We start from the raw sequence: 13,054 nt of genomic DNA, 5'->3' as shown, positions 1-13,054 counted from the left end.
AAGAGAAAAAACTCTGCTTGTCCACAATTCTTTTTTTTTTTTTTTTTTTTTGTGACAGAGTCTCGCTCTGTCGCCCAGGCTGGAGTGCAGGGGCGCGGTCTTGGCTCTCTGCAAGCTCCGCCTCCCAGGTTCACGCCATTCTCCTGCCTCAGCCTCCCGAGTAGCTGGGACTACAGGCGTCTGCCACCACGCCCGGCTAATTTTTTTTGTATTTTTAGTAGAGAAGGGGTTTCACCGTGTTAGCCAGGATGGTCTCAATCTCATGACCTCGTGATCCGCCCGTCTCGGCCCCCCAGAGTGCTGGGATTACAGGCGTGAGCCACCGCGCCCTGCCTGTCCACAATTCTTTAGCCTTCAGGGCATTGATATTTTCTGACCGACATGGTTTGGTGGGAACTAGCCCTGAGCTCTTTCAGGGTTCTGCCCCATGTTGTGAAAGGAACTCATGTTTTCCAACATTCTAATCTAAAAAGGTTCATTGTGTAGTTTTCCTCAGCTCTCTGAGTTTTCCAAGGAAGTTTACTTAATGCAGCACGTTAGTAGATTTCTGCTTCACTCAGTTCCTATAACTGGCTGAGGTTAATGTAGTGATTCCTGCGATCAGTGCAGCAAGCTGATTCAGAATTGCTTGGTGCCATTTTTATGTTCATGAAAGTTTTGTTGTTCCGTAGGTCTCAAAGACACCCAGCTGAAGGACAGACTTCTGTTTCAGTTACCAGACTCACTTGTTAGTTGTCTAATTGGACAGAGCTTTTTCTCACACTTTTGCTTCTGTTTGATAATAAAAGGTATTTATGGTTTCCGTCAAATAAGTTTTTCTTTTTCTTTTTTTGTTTTAACCTTCTTAAGGAAAGGAGCTCCAACCACTTCCCTCATTAGTGTGGCTGTCACAAAGTAAGTGCATGTGGCTTTCTTTTTCCTGGGTATGGAATAATATTGAAAGGGTTATTGATAGGCCGTGACTTTTTAATCTGATGTCAGAGTCACATAGCATGGAATTTGGATAACCTCTTTCTCCTTTGCTTGTAATATTATTTTTATATACAGAGTGCTTTCAGTGCCATGTCGTTTAATTTAACTCTTTGGAAACATGCCAGATATTGACATATTGATTGAACTCTTGCAGACATTATTTTGTCACTTGGAAAATAAAAGCATCTTCAGTGGAAAGGAAATTTTTGCAATTTAGGATCTATATTTTCTCACTATTCAACAAGTTAGTGGTTTTGAGAATAGATTTCTATCTAGCTAATAATTTTGTTGCTTCTGCTTAATAGAGTGTTAACAAAACTGATTATTACACTAATCTGCTGATTCATCTAACACTAAAATGTATCGCATCTTTTGGTTAAAAAATTATTAATGCTTTACTTATATTTGAGAATTTGGCAGCTCTGGTTAAGTCATAAAAGCAATGTGACTGATTTGTCATTCTGGAATTTGGAGGATGTATAGAGTTAGGGTGCCTTCCCATGTAGGATTAGGATGTACCTTTGATGTTCCATTGCTTGCATCTGCATTCTGATTTCAGAATTATTAGTAGAGAAATTGGGGTGGAGACTGTGGGCAAGAGGGTTCTTCATATTAGAATATTATTATTATTATTATTATTATTATTATTTGAGATGGAGTCTTGCTCTGTCACTCAGGCTGGAGTCCAGTGGTGCCATCTTGGCTCACTGCAAGCTCCACCTCCCGGGTTCACGCCATTCTCCTGCCTCAGCCTCCCGAGTAGCTGGGAGTACAGGTGCACACCACCACACCCAGCTAATTTTTTGTGTTTTTAGTAGAGATGGGGTTTCACCGTGTTAGCCAGGATGGTCTTGATCTCCTGACCTCGTGATCCACCTGCCTCAGCCTCCCAAAGTGCTGGGATTACAGGCATGAGCCACTGCGCCCGGCTATTATTATTATTTTTGAGATGGAGTCTCGCTCTGTCGCCAGGCTGGAGTGCAGTGGCGCAATCTTGGCTCACGGCAACCTCCGACTCCCTGGTTCAAGTGATTCTCCTGCCTCAGCCTCCCAAGTAACTGGGATTACAGGCATGTGCCACCACGCCTGGCTAATTTTTTGTATTTTTAGTAGAGATGGGGTTTCACCATGTTGGCCAGGATGGTCTCAATGTCTTGACCTTGTGATCCGCCTGCCTTGGCCTCCCAAAGTGCTGGGATGGGCATGAGCCACTGTGCCCAGCCTAGAAGATTATTTAGAATAGTAGTTTAGGAATTGGAAAGTGGTGGGCTGGAAAAGAGCAAGGGTAATATGTTTTAATTTTTTTTTTTTTTTTTTGAGACAGTCTTTGTTGCCCAGGCTGGATTGCAGTGGGGCCATCTCAGCTCACTGTAGTTTCTGCTTCCTGGGTTCAAGAGATTCTCATGTCTCAGCCTCCCGAGTAGCTGGGATTATAGGTGTGGGCCACCACGCCGGGCTAATTTTTTTTTTTTTTAAAGACAGAGTCTTGCTCTGTCGCCCAGGCTGGAGGGCAGTGGCACAATCTCGGCTCACTCCAACCTCTGCCTCCCAGGTTCAAGCGATTGTCCTGCCTCAACCTCCCGAGTAGCTGGGATTACAGGTGCATGCCACCATGCTTGGCTAATTTTTTCTTTTTTTTTTTTTTTGAGACTGAGTCTTGCTCTGTCGCCAGGCTAGAGTGCAGTGGTGCGATCTCGGCTCACTGAAACCTCTGCCTCCCGGGTTCAAGCGATTCCCCTGCTTCAGCCTCCCGAGTGGCTGGGACTACAGGTGTGCGCCACCACGCCTGGCTAATTTTTTGTATTTTAGTAGAGATGGGGTTTCACCATGTTGGCCAGGATGGTCTCGATCTCCTGACCTCGTGATCTGCCCGCCTCAGCCTCCCAAAGTGCTGGGATTACAGGTGTGAGCCACCGTGCCCAGCTAGCTAATTTTTGTATTTTTAGTAGACATGGGGTTTCACCATGTTGTCCAGGCTGGTCTTGAATTCCTGGCCTCAAGTCATCTGCCTGCCTTGGCCTCCCAAAGTGCTAGGATTACAGGCATGAGCCACTGCCCCTGGCCTAAAAATAAACCTAAAAAACAAACAAACAAAACAAAACAAAACCCAGCAGAATAATTAATGTGGAAGTAGTGAACTGACTTAATTGTTATGAAGTAGCTGGTTAAAATATTGTTCATTTTGATACTGGTTTTGCTTCAAGCTTTTTTTTTTTTTTTTTTTTTGCTTTAAATGGTTGAAGAATTTGAAATGTTCATGTAAGAGTTTATATGCTGGTTGATGGTCTTCAAAGCACTGAAAATGTTATTTGCTTTTGCAATAGAAGATAAGTAAAATGATGCTAAATTTTGCTGGAATTAACTAAGGGTGATGCAGTGCTACAAAGAGGTCTTCGTAAATTCAACTAAATTTTCAGATTCCTAAGATGACCCCAGGCCATATATGGTTCTTCTGTGTATTCAGAAGGATATAGGACAGCAGCATAGCTTGTCAGGAGGATGGCATCAGGTATTCCTCTTTAATCAGTGTTCTTGTTACAATCATACAGGTATAAGAAAGTGAGAGCCCCATTGGAGAGGTGTGGGGTTACCTTGGCTTAAAGCCTAATGCCCCACAGAAACCAAAATCTCTTGTAACAATTGTAGCTTTCAGGGGCCACAGGGACATGCAGTTACAAGTGTCACTGCACTCAGGAAAGGCCAAAAAGCATGGCATTCCCATTAATAGCTCATAGATATTCAGTTCAGATGGAAGTGACCAGGCAGGGATCATTTTTACCATAAGTCGGGTTGTCTAAGAAACATTGATGACCCTCTGACACTTATCAGGTAACATGGAGAACAGTGCTAGAGTTCAACTTAAAGTTAGATTCTCATGCCTTAGGGGCAGGGGTTTGTTAACCTTTACCCATAGGCACAAAACAAAAGCCTTGCCCTTAAAGAGAGCACAGTCTACTTGTGCAGACAATATAGACACCCGGAGTCCCTGGGAAGAATTGTACATCCTGAAACCTGGTCTTGGACATGAGAGCTGGAGTTCATGATCCTTGATTGGATCCTGGATTGGAAGGAAGAAAGAAAACAGCTATAAAGGGTATTTTAGGGGAACTTAGGTGTGATAATGATACCTTTTCTATGAAAGTGAGCATGGGATTTGAGAGTTTTTGAAATTTAAACAAATTGGAAAGTAGCCAGTAAGTTGAGATGATTGATGAAAATAACCTTTGCTCTTTGGTCCTCTGGAAACTCAAAATGAATGGAATCCTTTTTCAGAGAAACCAGAATTATTTTAGCCATTTTTTTATGACTCAAAATCAGATTTAAGTAGTATTTAGATGTATTTCTCATTTTAACAAGAGAAAAAACTCTGCTTGTCCGCAATTCTTTAGCTTGCAGGGCACTGATATTTTCTGACCGACATGGTTTGGTGGGAACTAGCCCCAAGCTCTTTCAGGGTTCTGCAGGGTGGCCCCAGCTCCTTCTTTTGTGTCTGTGGCATTTACTTTAGGTTTTGGGGATCCCTTCCCCTTCCCCAATTTGTGCTTTACAACTTCTCTAACTCTGCTTTGCAGAGATGTGTTTAAATCTCTTATTTGCTGGTGGTGACTACCTCTAATTTCCTTCATCGTTCTAGGTCTTATTCCTTTTTGATCATCATTTTAATAGATTTGTGTAAGACCAAAATAAATAAATAAATAAATAAATAAATAAATAAATAAAAGTCCCAGTGATCAGTCTGCTGTCTTGAACCAGATGTGTCCTCATAGTTTGGGAGAAAATACTTGAAAACAATGACAGTTTGAGCTATCTAAACAATGCTTTGTGTCTTCTATTTATGTTCTATGTTTTTTTCTTCTTCTCAAGATTCTTTTTTTTTTTTTTGAGATACAGTCTCCCTGTCTCCCAGGCTAGCGTGAGTGGCATGATCTCAGCTCACTGCAACCTCTGTCTTCCAGGTTCAAGCGATTCTTCTGCCTCAGCCTCCTGAGTAGGTGGGATTACAGGCTCCCACCATCACTCTCGGCTAATTTTTATATTTTTAGTAGAGATGGGGTTTCACCATGTTGGCCAGGCTGGTGTTGAACTCCTGACCTCAAGTGATCCACCTGCTTCGGCCTCCCAAAGTGCTGGGATTACAGGCATGAGCCACCACATCTGGCCTCAAGATTCTTTTAGGGCTAAAAAAAAAAAAAAAAAAAAAAAAAATCTGCTAATAGTTTTTTGAAAACGGCATTTTCAATATGTGAGGAGAAATCCAGGTCTGAATGTTTGAGGACAGAGTCTGGTATAAGAGGGTTCTTAATGTTAGAAGTCCATTTAGGAACAGTGACTTAGAAATTGAAAAGTGGGCTGAAAAAGCAAGAGAGTAGTATATTTGAGGGATGGGAGAGAAAGTTGAAAAAAGGAGAGTCAAGTGGTTGGAATTTATTCCTTGTTTTTAAAAAAATGCCTTAAATTATTGCCTCAGTAATTGCTTTTTCCTTTCTAGGATAATAGCCAAGGTTCTGGAGGACAACAAGCTGCCTGGTGCAATTTGTTCCTTGACTTGTGGTGGAGCAGATATTGGGTAGGTTACTAGGCTGAGAGCATCCTCTGTTGAAGGACCCCAGGTTGACCAACTAGAATCATCGTTACTAGAATAATGAGCTCACTTATAACTAAGGAGTTGAGAATGGTTTTTGAAATCATTATTATTATGGACTTTGTTGGGCTCTTATTTTATTAATGCCTAACCTCTATTGGAGGATGAATAAGAATTGTCTTTTTAATTGCCCAGAGGTACTATTTGTTAAGGTGTTTATATCCTGAAATAACAAACTGCTGTAATCGGGGGCAGCCTGTGACTTCCTGACACTTGGTTTATCAAGGTGTTTACTTACAAAGAAAGCTATGAAATTGTAGTCTGGGGTCTCACTGCCTGCCAAGAACCTAGCCTATTGTCTGAGTTTCTCAGCTGACTGAAAAAGGGAACCCTGGGAGCACAGCCTCTTTTTAGTAAAATTGTTTTTTTCTTTTTTAATTGCCATATAATTCACAATTCGTGTACCATAAAATCATAAAATGCTCTCTTTTAAAGTGTACAATATAGTGGTTTTTAAAATATTCAGAGTATTGTATAACTATCACCACTATCTTATTCCAGAACATTTTGATCAGCCCAGAAATTAATCCCATACCCATTGGCAGTCTCTTCCCATTCCCCCTGCCCTCATGCCCTGACAGCCACTAAAGAATTTTCTGTCTCTATGGATTTGCCTATTTGAGACATTTTGTATAAATGTAATCATATAATATGTGGCCTTTTGTGTCTTGCTGCTTTTACTTGGCATGATGTTAAGATGACATGGACTATACTTGTGCTGAACTGGGATGAAAGCTGAGGTTCTTACCAGCTTAGACTTTGATTAGGTGAGTTTTTCAGGAGTCAAGTCTTACAACCCATACTGGTGTGGCTAAAGTGTTAGTTTCCTTGCCTTCCAACACTTTTAAATACTATTGTACTTACTGGGCAATCTCAAAAAGGAGCAATAAGTTACTCTGTTTTTCATTACTCTGTTTTTCATATTAATGAGAAAATTTTAGAAAATACAACTCCCACATGTACAATGCAGAGTGAAATATTATCTAAGTGTCATTTAAAACATGAGTTGGCCTTTGACTGTATTCTTGCATTCTAGGTATTTAGTCCTTGTGCTGGCCTTGCAATAGCTCAGATAATTATGGTAGTATATACAGGAGCATGTTAAACAGCAGGCACTTTGAGTATTAGTGCTCATGCTTGCTGGGTTGAACCTTGGAAGACTGACCTAGGCAACTGAGCCAAGCCGTCCAGCCCTAAGTTAGACTGATGCTGTGGCTGCCCTGCTTGGCTCACACTGGACCCTTTGTAGCACTGAACTAGGAAGAAAGAGGTTCAAATCAGTAGTGTCTGATTTGCATTCCTTAGAAGCAACTGGAAATCCTAGCATAGCCTTTATAAGTCGGCTTCCATGAGGAATACTTTAGGATAGCGGTCCCCAACCTTTCTGGCACCAGGGACTGGGACTGGTTTAGTGGAAGACAATTTTTCCATGGACCACGGCAGGGGGATGGTTTTAGGCTGAAATTGTTCCACCTCAGATCATAAGACATTAGTTAGATTCTCATAAGGAGCATGCAATCTAGATCCCTTGCATGCACAGCTCACAATAGGGTTCACACTCCTGTGAAGATCTAATGCTGCTGCTGATCTGACAGGAGGTGGCACTCAGGCAGTAATGCTCGCCGGGTTGCCTGCTGCCTACCTCCTGCTGTGCAGCCTGGCTCCTAATAGGCCACAGACTGGTACTGGTCAGCATCCTGGGGCTTGGGGACCCCTGCTTTAGGATATTTCCCTACAGGCTTTTAAGTTTGAATTCTTTTATTTTTTATTTATTTTATTTTTATCTTTTTGAGACAGGGTCTCACTCTGTCACCTAGGCTGGAGTGCAGTGGCTCGACCTCAGCTCACTGCAACCTCCGCCTCCCAGTTTCAAGCGATCCTCCCACCTCAGCCTCCCAAGTAGCTGGGACTACAGGCGCATGCCTCCACACCTGGCTAATTTTAGTATTTTTTATAGAGATGGGGTTTCATCGTGTTGCCTAGGCTGGTCCTGCCCAAGTTTTAATCCTTAAAGGAATTACACAGCAGTTAAAAGTTTGTAAAACTGGAATGCTCAGCAAGGAAATGCTAAGATCATATTGTCCAGTCACTCACTCAGTATAGGAAAGACTTTCTTCCCTAACAGCTTCCTCTAGGTGATTTCTATTCAAATGCTCACAGCAGGTTAGCCTCTTCTGCCTAATGGTTCTACTTGTGAAAAACTTTTTTCCTTCTCATGAAGACCTTCCCTTGCTCCCCTGGGACAGACTTTCTTGTAGCTTCAAGGGACTGCTTTTTCAAGGGCACTTCAGTGCTGGGTACCATTAGATGTTGTCATTGCTGGGTTTCTCTGCTTGGGTGGCCGACCGTGTCTGTTCCCTTGCAGCACAGCAATGGCCAAAGATGAACGAGTGAACCTGCTGTCCTTCACTGGGAGCACTCAGGTGGGAAAACAGGTGGGCCTGATGGTGCAGGAGAGGTTTGGTAAGTGTTGGCTTTCTAATGAGGATTTTAATTCTCTCAAATATGGAGGTGAAATCTAAAAGTTGAGTTTTTGTTTTCCCCTCAACCTTTTCCATGGAGGCAGTGGTCATGTTTATTTGAATGTCTAAGTAAAAGAAAAGGGTACAGTTATTAGCAGTAGAATATTAGGGAAGTCCTAAATTTAAATACCAAAATTTATGAAAATCCCAGCACTTTGGGAGGCCAAGGCAGGCGGATCACGAGGTCAGGAGATCCAGACCATCCTGGCTAACACGGTGAAACCCCATCTCTACTAAAAATACAAAAAATTAGCCGGGCGTGGTGGCAGGCGCCTGTAGTCCCAGCTACTCGGGAGGCTGAGGCAGGAGAATGGTGTGAACCCGGGAGGTGGAGCTTGCAGTGAGCCGAGATGGCGCCATTGCACTCCAGCCTGGGCGGCAGAGCGAGACTCCGTCTCAAAAAAAAAAAAGAAAAAAAAAAAAAATTCAAGCCAGGCACGGTGGCTCACGCCTGTAATCCCAGCACTTTGGGAGGCCGAGGTGGGTGGATCACGAGGTCAGGAGCTCAAGACCAGCCTGGGCAAGATGGTGAAACCCCGTCTCTGCTAAAAATACAAAAAAATTAGCCGGTCGTGGTGGCATGTGCCTGTAATCCCAGCTACTGGGGAGGCTGAGGCAGGAGAATGGCGTGAACCCGGGAGGCGGAGCTTGCAGTGAGCCGAGATCGCGTCACTGCACTCCAGCCTGGGTGACAGAGTGAGACAATGTCAAAAAAAAAAAAAAAAGTTATGAAAGGAAGTCATTTTCTCTCTAAATGGGTATAATTGAATGACGTAGAATATTTATGTTTGAAATGTTTGTTTTTGGGTGCTGTAAAGAAATAGTACTTGAACATAAATTTATTTAGTAAGGCCATTTTTACTTCCTGTAGAAAGGGTACAGTCGCCAGCAGTTTTGCCACGAGAGTACACTGAACAAAGCAGACAGGGTCATTTATAACCTGATGCGTCCACTCTACTGCTGTGTCCAGTTTCCATTGGCTGGAATGGGTCCTCACATTTTGTATTTGTCCCAATTGGCTAGCAACTTAGAACTTTTTAAAAGAGGCAAAGGTAGAGGAGATCAAAGGAAGGAGAAAGTAACTTGTGGAATGCTGAGAAAGGTAAAAACACTTAAATAAGGAAGAGGAACAGGCTATGACCTAATGTGTGCTTGGACCAGTATAAGCATGCCAGGGCAAATATTTAGGAGCACAAGTCTTTGAATAAATTTTGCTTTTAAGAGAAGTTATTATTTATTTTTAATTAGATGGGGAGGAAAGTCTTTGAAGAGGAAGCTCTACTTTACTTTTTAAACTTATCAAATTGTACTAGTCCTATTTGGCAAATTAAAGAAGAAAAATGTCATCATTTCTCATTAGTATAGTGGTGAGAAAAATGTCATCATTTAAACAGGAGCACTGAGTACAGAACTTACAGTGAGTGTGGAATAGAAGGCTTAAATCTGCTCTTCTCTCATGTATATGGATTCATGGATATGTATCCATATGCATATGGATCATGGATATGTATCCATATGCATATGGATCATGGATATGTATCCATATGCATATGGATCATGGATATGTATCCATATGCATATGGATCATGGATATGGATCCATATGCATATGGATCATGGATATGGATCCATATGCATATGGATCATGGATATGGATCCTGGATACACGATTGAAAAGGGTTGTATAGACATAGCTTTGTATACTGTACTGTGCTTTATGGATGATTTCCAAGGTTTTTGAGGATAATATTGGCTATCAATTTTTGGCTGTCAGGCTGAATTTTAGACTTTAACCCCAGCATAAGACAACATTTGACTAATCTGTCAACTGTTTAACTATGTAGGCATTGCTTTTAAAAAGGAATTTATTAAAAAACAGCTAATGAAAAAGGTCAGCAAGGTTGCAGGACTCAAGATTGAGATACAAAAATCAATTATATTTCTATGCATTAACAATGAACAATCCAAAAATGAAATCCAGAAAACAATTCAATTTGTAGTAGCGTCAAAAAGAATAAAATACTTAGGAATACATTTAACAAAAGAAGTGTAAGTCTGTTGCATGGAGCACTACATATCATCATCAAAATAAATTAAAGATGACCTAAATAAATGAGTAGATATCCCCTTTTCATTTTTTGGAAGATTTAATATTGTTAAGGTTTCAATATGGTCCACATGATCTACAGATTCAATGCAATTCCTGTAAAAATTCCAGTTTTCTGTTTTGTAACAACTGACAAGTTAATTCTAAAATTCACATGACAATGCAAAGGACCCTAAAAGGCCAAAACAATCTTGAAAAAGAAGATAATTGAAGGACTCTCACTTCTCAGTCAAAAAATTTACGGCAAAACTATGATAATCAAGACTGTGTGGCACCAGCATAAGGATAGACATAAAAATCAATGGAATAGAATTGGAAGTCCAGAAATAAACCCTTGCATTTATGGTCAGTTGTGTCAAGGGTGACAAGACATTTCATTGGGGAAAGGATGGTCTTTTTAACAAATGGTACTGACACAACTAGCTATCTATACACATGAGTGTGAAGTCAGGCCCCTACTACATCTCCTATGCAAAGACAAACTCAAAATGTATCAAAGACCTATAAAACTCTTAGAAGAAAACATAGGAATAAGTTTTCATGACCTTGGATTAGGCGATGGTTTCTTAGAAATGACAACTAAAGCACAAGCAACAACAATTAAAAGACAAATTAGTTTTTATCAAAATTAAAACATTTTGTGCTTCAAAGGACATCAGGAAAAAGTGAAAAGAACAACCTACCGAATGGCAGAAAATGTTTGTAAGTCATTTGATAAGGAACTTGTATGTAGAATATATAAAGAACTCTTAAAATGTAAGAATATAAAAGACAACCCAATTAAAAATGGGCATTGGATTTGAATAGATGTCTTTTTTTTTTTTTTTTTTTTTTTTGAGATGGAGTCTCACGCTCTGTCGCCCAGGCTGGAGTGCAGTGGGGAGATCCCGGCTCACTGCAACCTCTGCCTCCCAGGTTCAAGTGATTCTTCTGCCTCAGCCTCCCAAGTAGCTGGGATTACAGGCATGCACCACCATGTCCGACTAATTTTTGTATTTTTAGTAGAGACAGGGTTTCACCATATTGGCCAGGCTGGTCTCGAACTCCAGACCTTGTGATCCTCCCTCCTTGGCCTCCCGAAGTGCTGGGATTACAGGCATAAGCCACCGCACCAGGCCTTGAATAGACATCTTAAATGGCCAATTAGCACATGAAAAGATTCTCAACATCGTTAGTCCCACTAGCAGATTTCATCTTCTCAGCTTTCTCGCCTTTTCCTTACTCAAGGCAGTAGTTTGTTGTTCTTGGCTAAGTAGTAATAGTAGTAGTAGTAGAATTATAATTTTTAAAATGCATCTGCCTGTCTTAATTATAGGTGCTTTTCTTGGAGGAGTTGGTGGTTAGGAGTACAGTCAGAGAGTGCCTGATAGAGAACTGGAAGGATGTAGAAAGTATAGATCCCTCCTCTTCTGCCAAACGTCACTTGCAGCCAGGCAGGAGAAGCTAATGTCAGGCGTAAAAGCTTCCGTTTCCTTCCTTCTCTTCTTAACACCCAGCATAGTGCTATGCTATAGCCAGCAAGCTGTCATTAATTCAATGATTGCAGCAGAGACTAGAGTTGGTGTAGCATTTGGTGGCTTTTGGTAGTAACAGCCATGTCTTCATAATTAATATTCACTTGATGCTTACCTGTTTCAGAGCAATGGAAATGAGAAGATACTCTGCTGTTGTCACATATGCTCCTGATATCACAAATGAATAAAAGTTATTCACATGGAAGCTGATTTTAAAGTGCACTTAAGGAAATTGATGATCAAAAGATCAGTAATAAATATATGTGTAAGGCCGGGCACAGTGGCTCACACCTGTAATCCTAGCACTTTGGGAGGCTGAGGCGGGTGAATTGCCTGAGCTCAAGAATTCAAGACCAGCCTGGGCTACATGGTGAAACTCCCATCCCTACTAAAATACAAAAAAATTAGCTAGGTGTGGCGGCATGCCCAGCTACTTGGGAGGCTGAGGCAAGAGAATTGCTTGAACCCAGAGGCAGAGGTTGCAGTGAGCTGAGATTGCACTACTGCATTCCAGCCTGGCAACAGAGTGAAACTCTGTCTCAAAAATAAATAAACATATGTCTAAAATTGAGGCAAACACGTCTCTCAGATCTTTATGCTGGGAGGAGTAAGGTAAGAATGGCATTTATAGGCCAGGTGTAGTGGCTCATATCTGTAATCCCAGCACTTTGGGAGGTCAAGGTGGGTGGATCGCTGGAAGCTAGGAATGAGACCAGAGCCTGGGCAACATTGTGAAAACCTGTCTCTTAAAACAAAACAAAACAAAACAAGCCAGGTGTTGTGACATGTGCTTGTTGTATGAGCTACTTGGGAGGCTGAGGATGGAGGTTTGCTTGAACCCAGAAATTGAGGCTGCAGTGAGCTATGATAGCACCACTATATTCCAGCCTGGGTGACTCTTGAAAAAAGAAAGAAAGAAAAAAAAATGGTGGGCCAGTTGCGATGGCTCAAGCCTGTAATCCCAGCACTTTGGGAGTCTGAGGCGGGCGGATCACCTGAGCTCAGGAGTTCAAGACCAGCCTGGCCAATATGGCAAAACCCCGTCTCTACTAAAAAAACAAAAATGAGCTGGGCGTGATGGCGTATGCCTGTAGTCCCAGCTACTTGGGAAGCTGAGACAGGAGAATCACTTGAACCCAGGAGGCGGAGATTTGCAGTGAGCCGAGATCACGCCACTGCACTCCAGCCTGGGCAACAGAGCAAGACTCTGACTGAAAAAAAAGAATGGCATTCATGGCCTGCTATATAACTTTTCTAGAATATAGGTTGGCAATGTCTGTCAAGAGTCCTAACCTAAG

General features: G+C 41.8%; 1 protein-coding gene across 1 annotated transcript in view; it reads left to right on the top strand.

Moving 5' to 3' along the window:
• The window catches only part of ALDH7A1 (aldehyde dehydrogenase 7 family member A1), a 53,720-nt gene that overhangs the window by 22,005 nt on the left and 18,661 nt on the right, over positions 1-13,054 (top strand). Inside the window, exons 7-9 of the mRNA XM_001157473.7 lie at positions 850-894; positions 5,462-5,539; positions 7,980-8,077. Coding sequence (XP_001157473.5) covers positions 850-894; positions 5,462-5,539; positions 7,980-8,077 — 221 coding nt within the window. The remainder of the gene's footprint in view (positions 1-849; positions 895-5,461; positions 5,540-7,979; positions 8,078-13,054) is intronic.

The sequence above is a fragment of the Pan troglodytes genome, chromosome 4 (assembly GCF_028858775.2).
Source record: "Pan troglodytes isolate AG18354 chromosome 4, NHGRI_mPanTro3-v2.0_pri, whole genome shotgun sequence".
Lineage (NCBI taxonomy): Eukaryota > Metazoa > Chordata > Mammalia > Primates > Hominidae > Pan > Pan troglodytes.
This window is presented reverse-complemented; position numbering and strand designations above follow the sequence as displayed.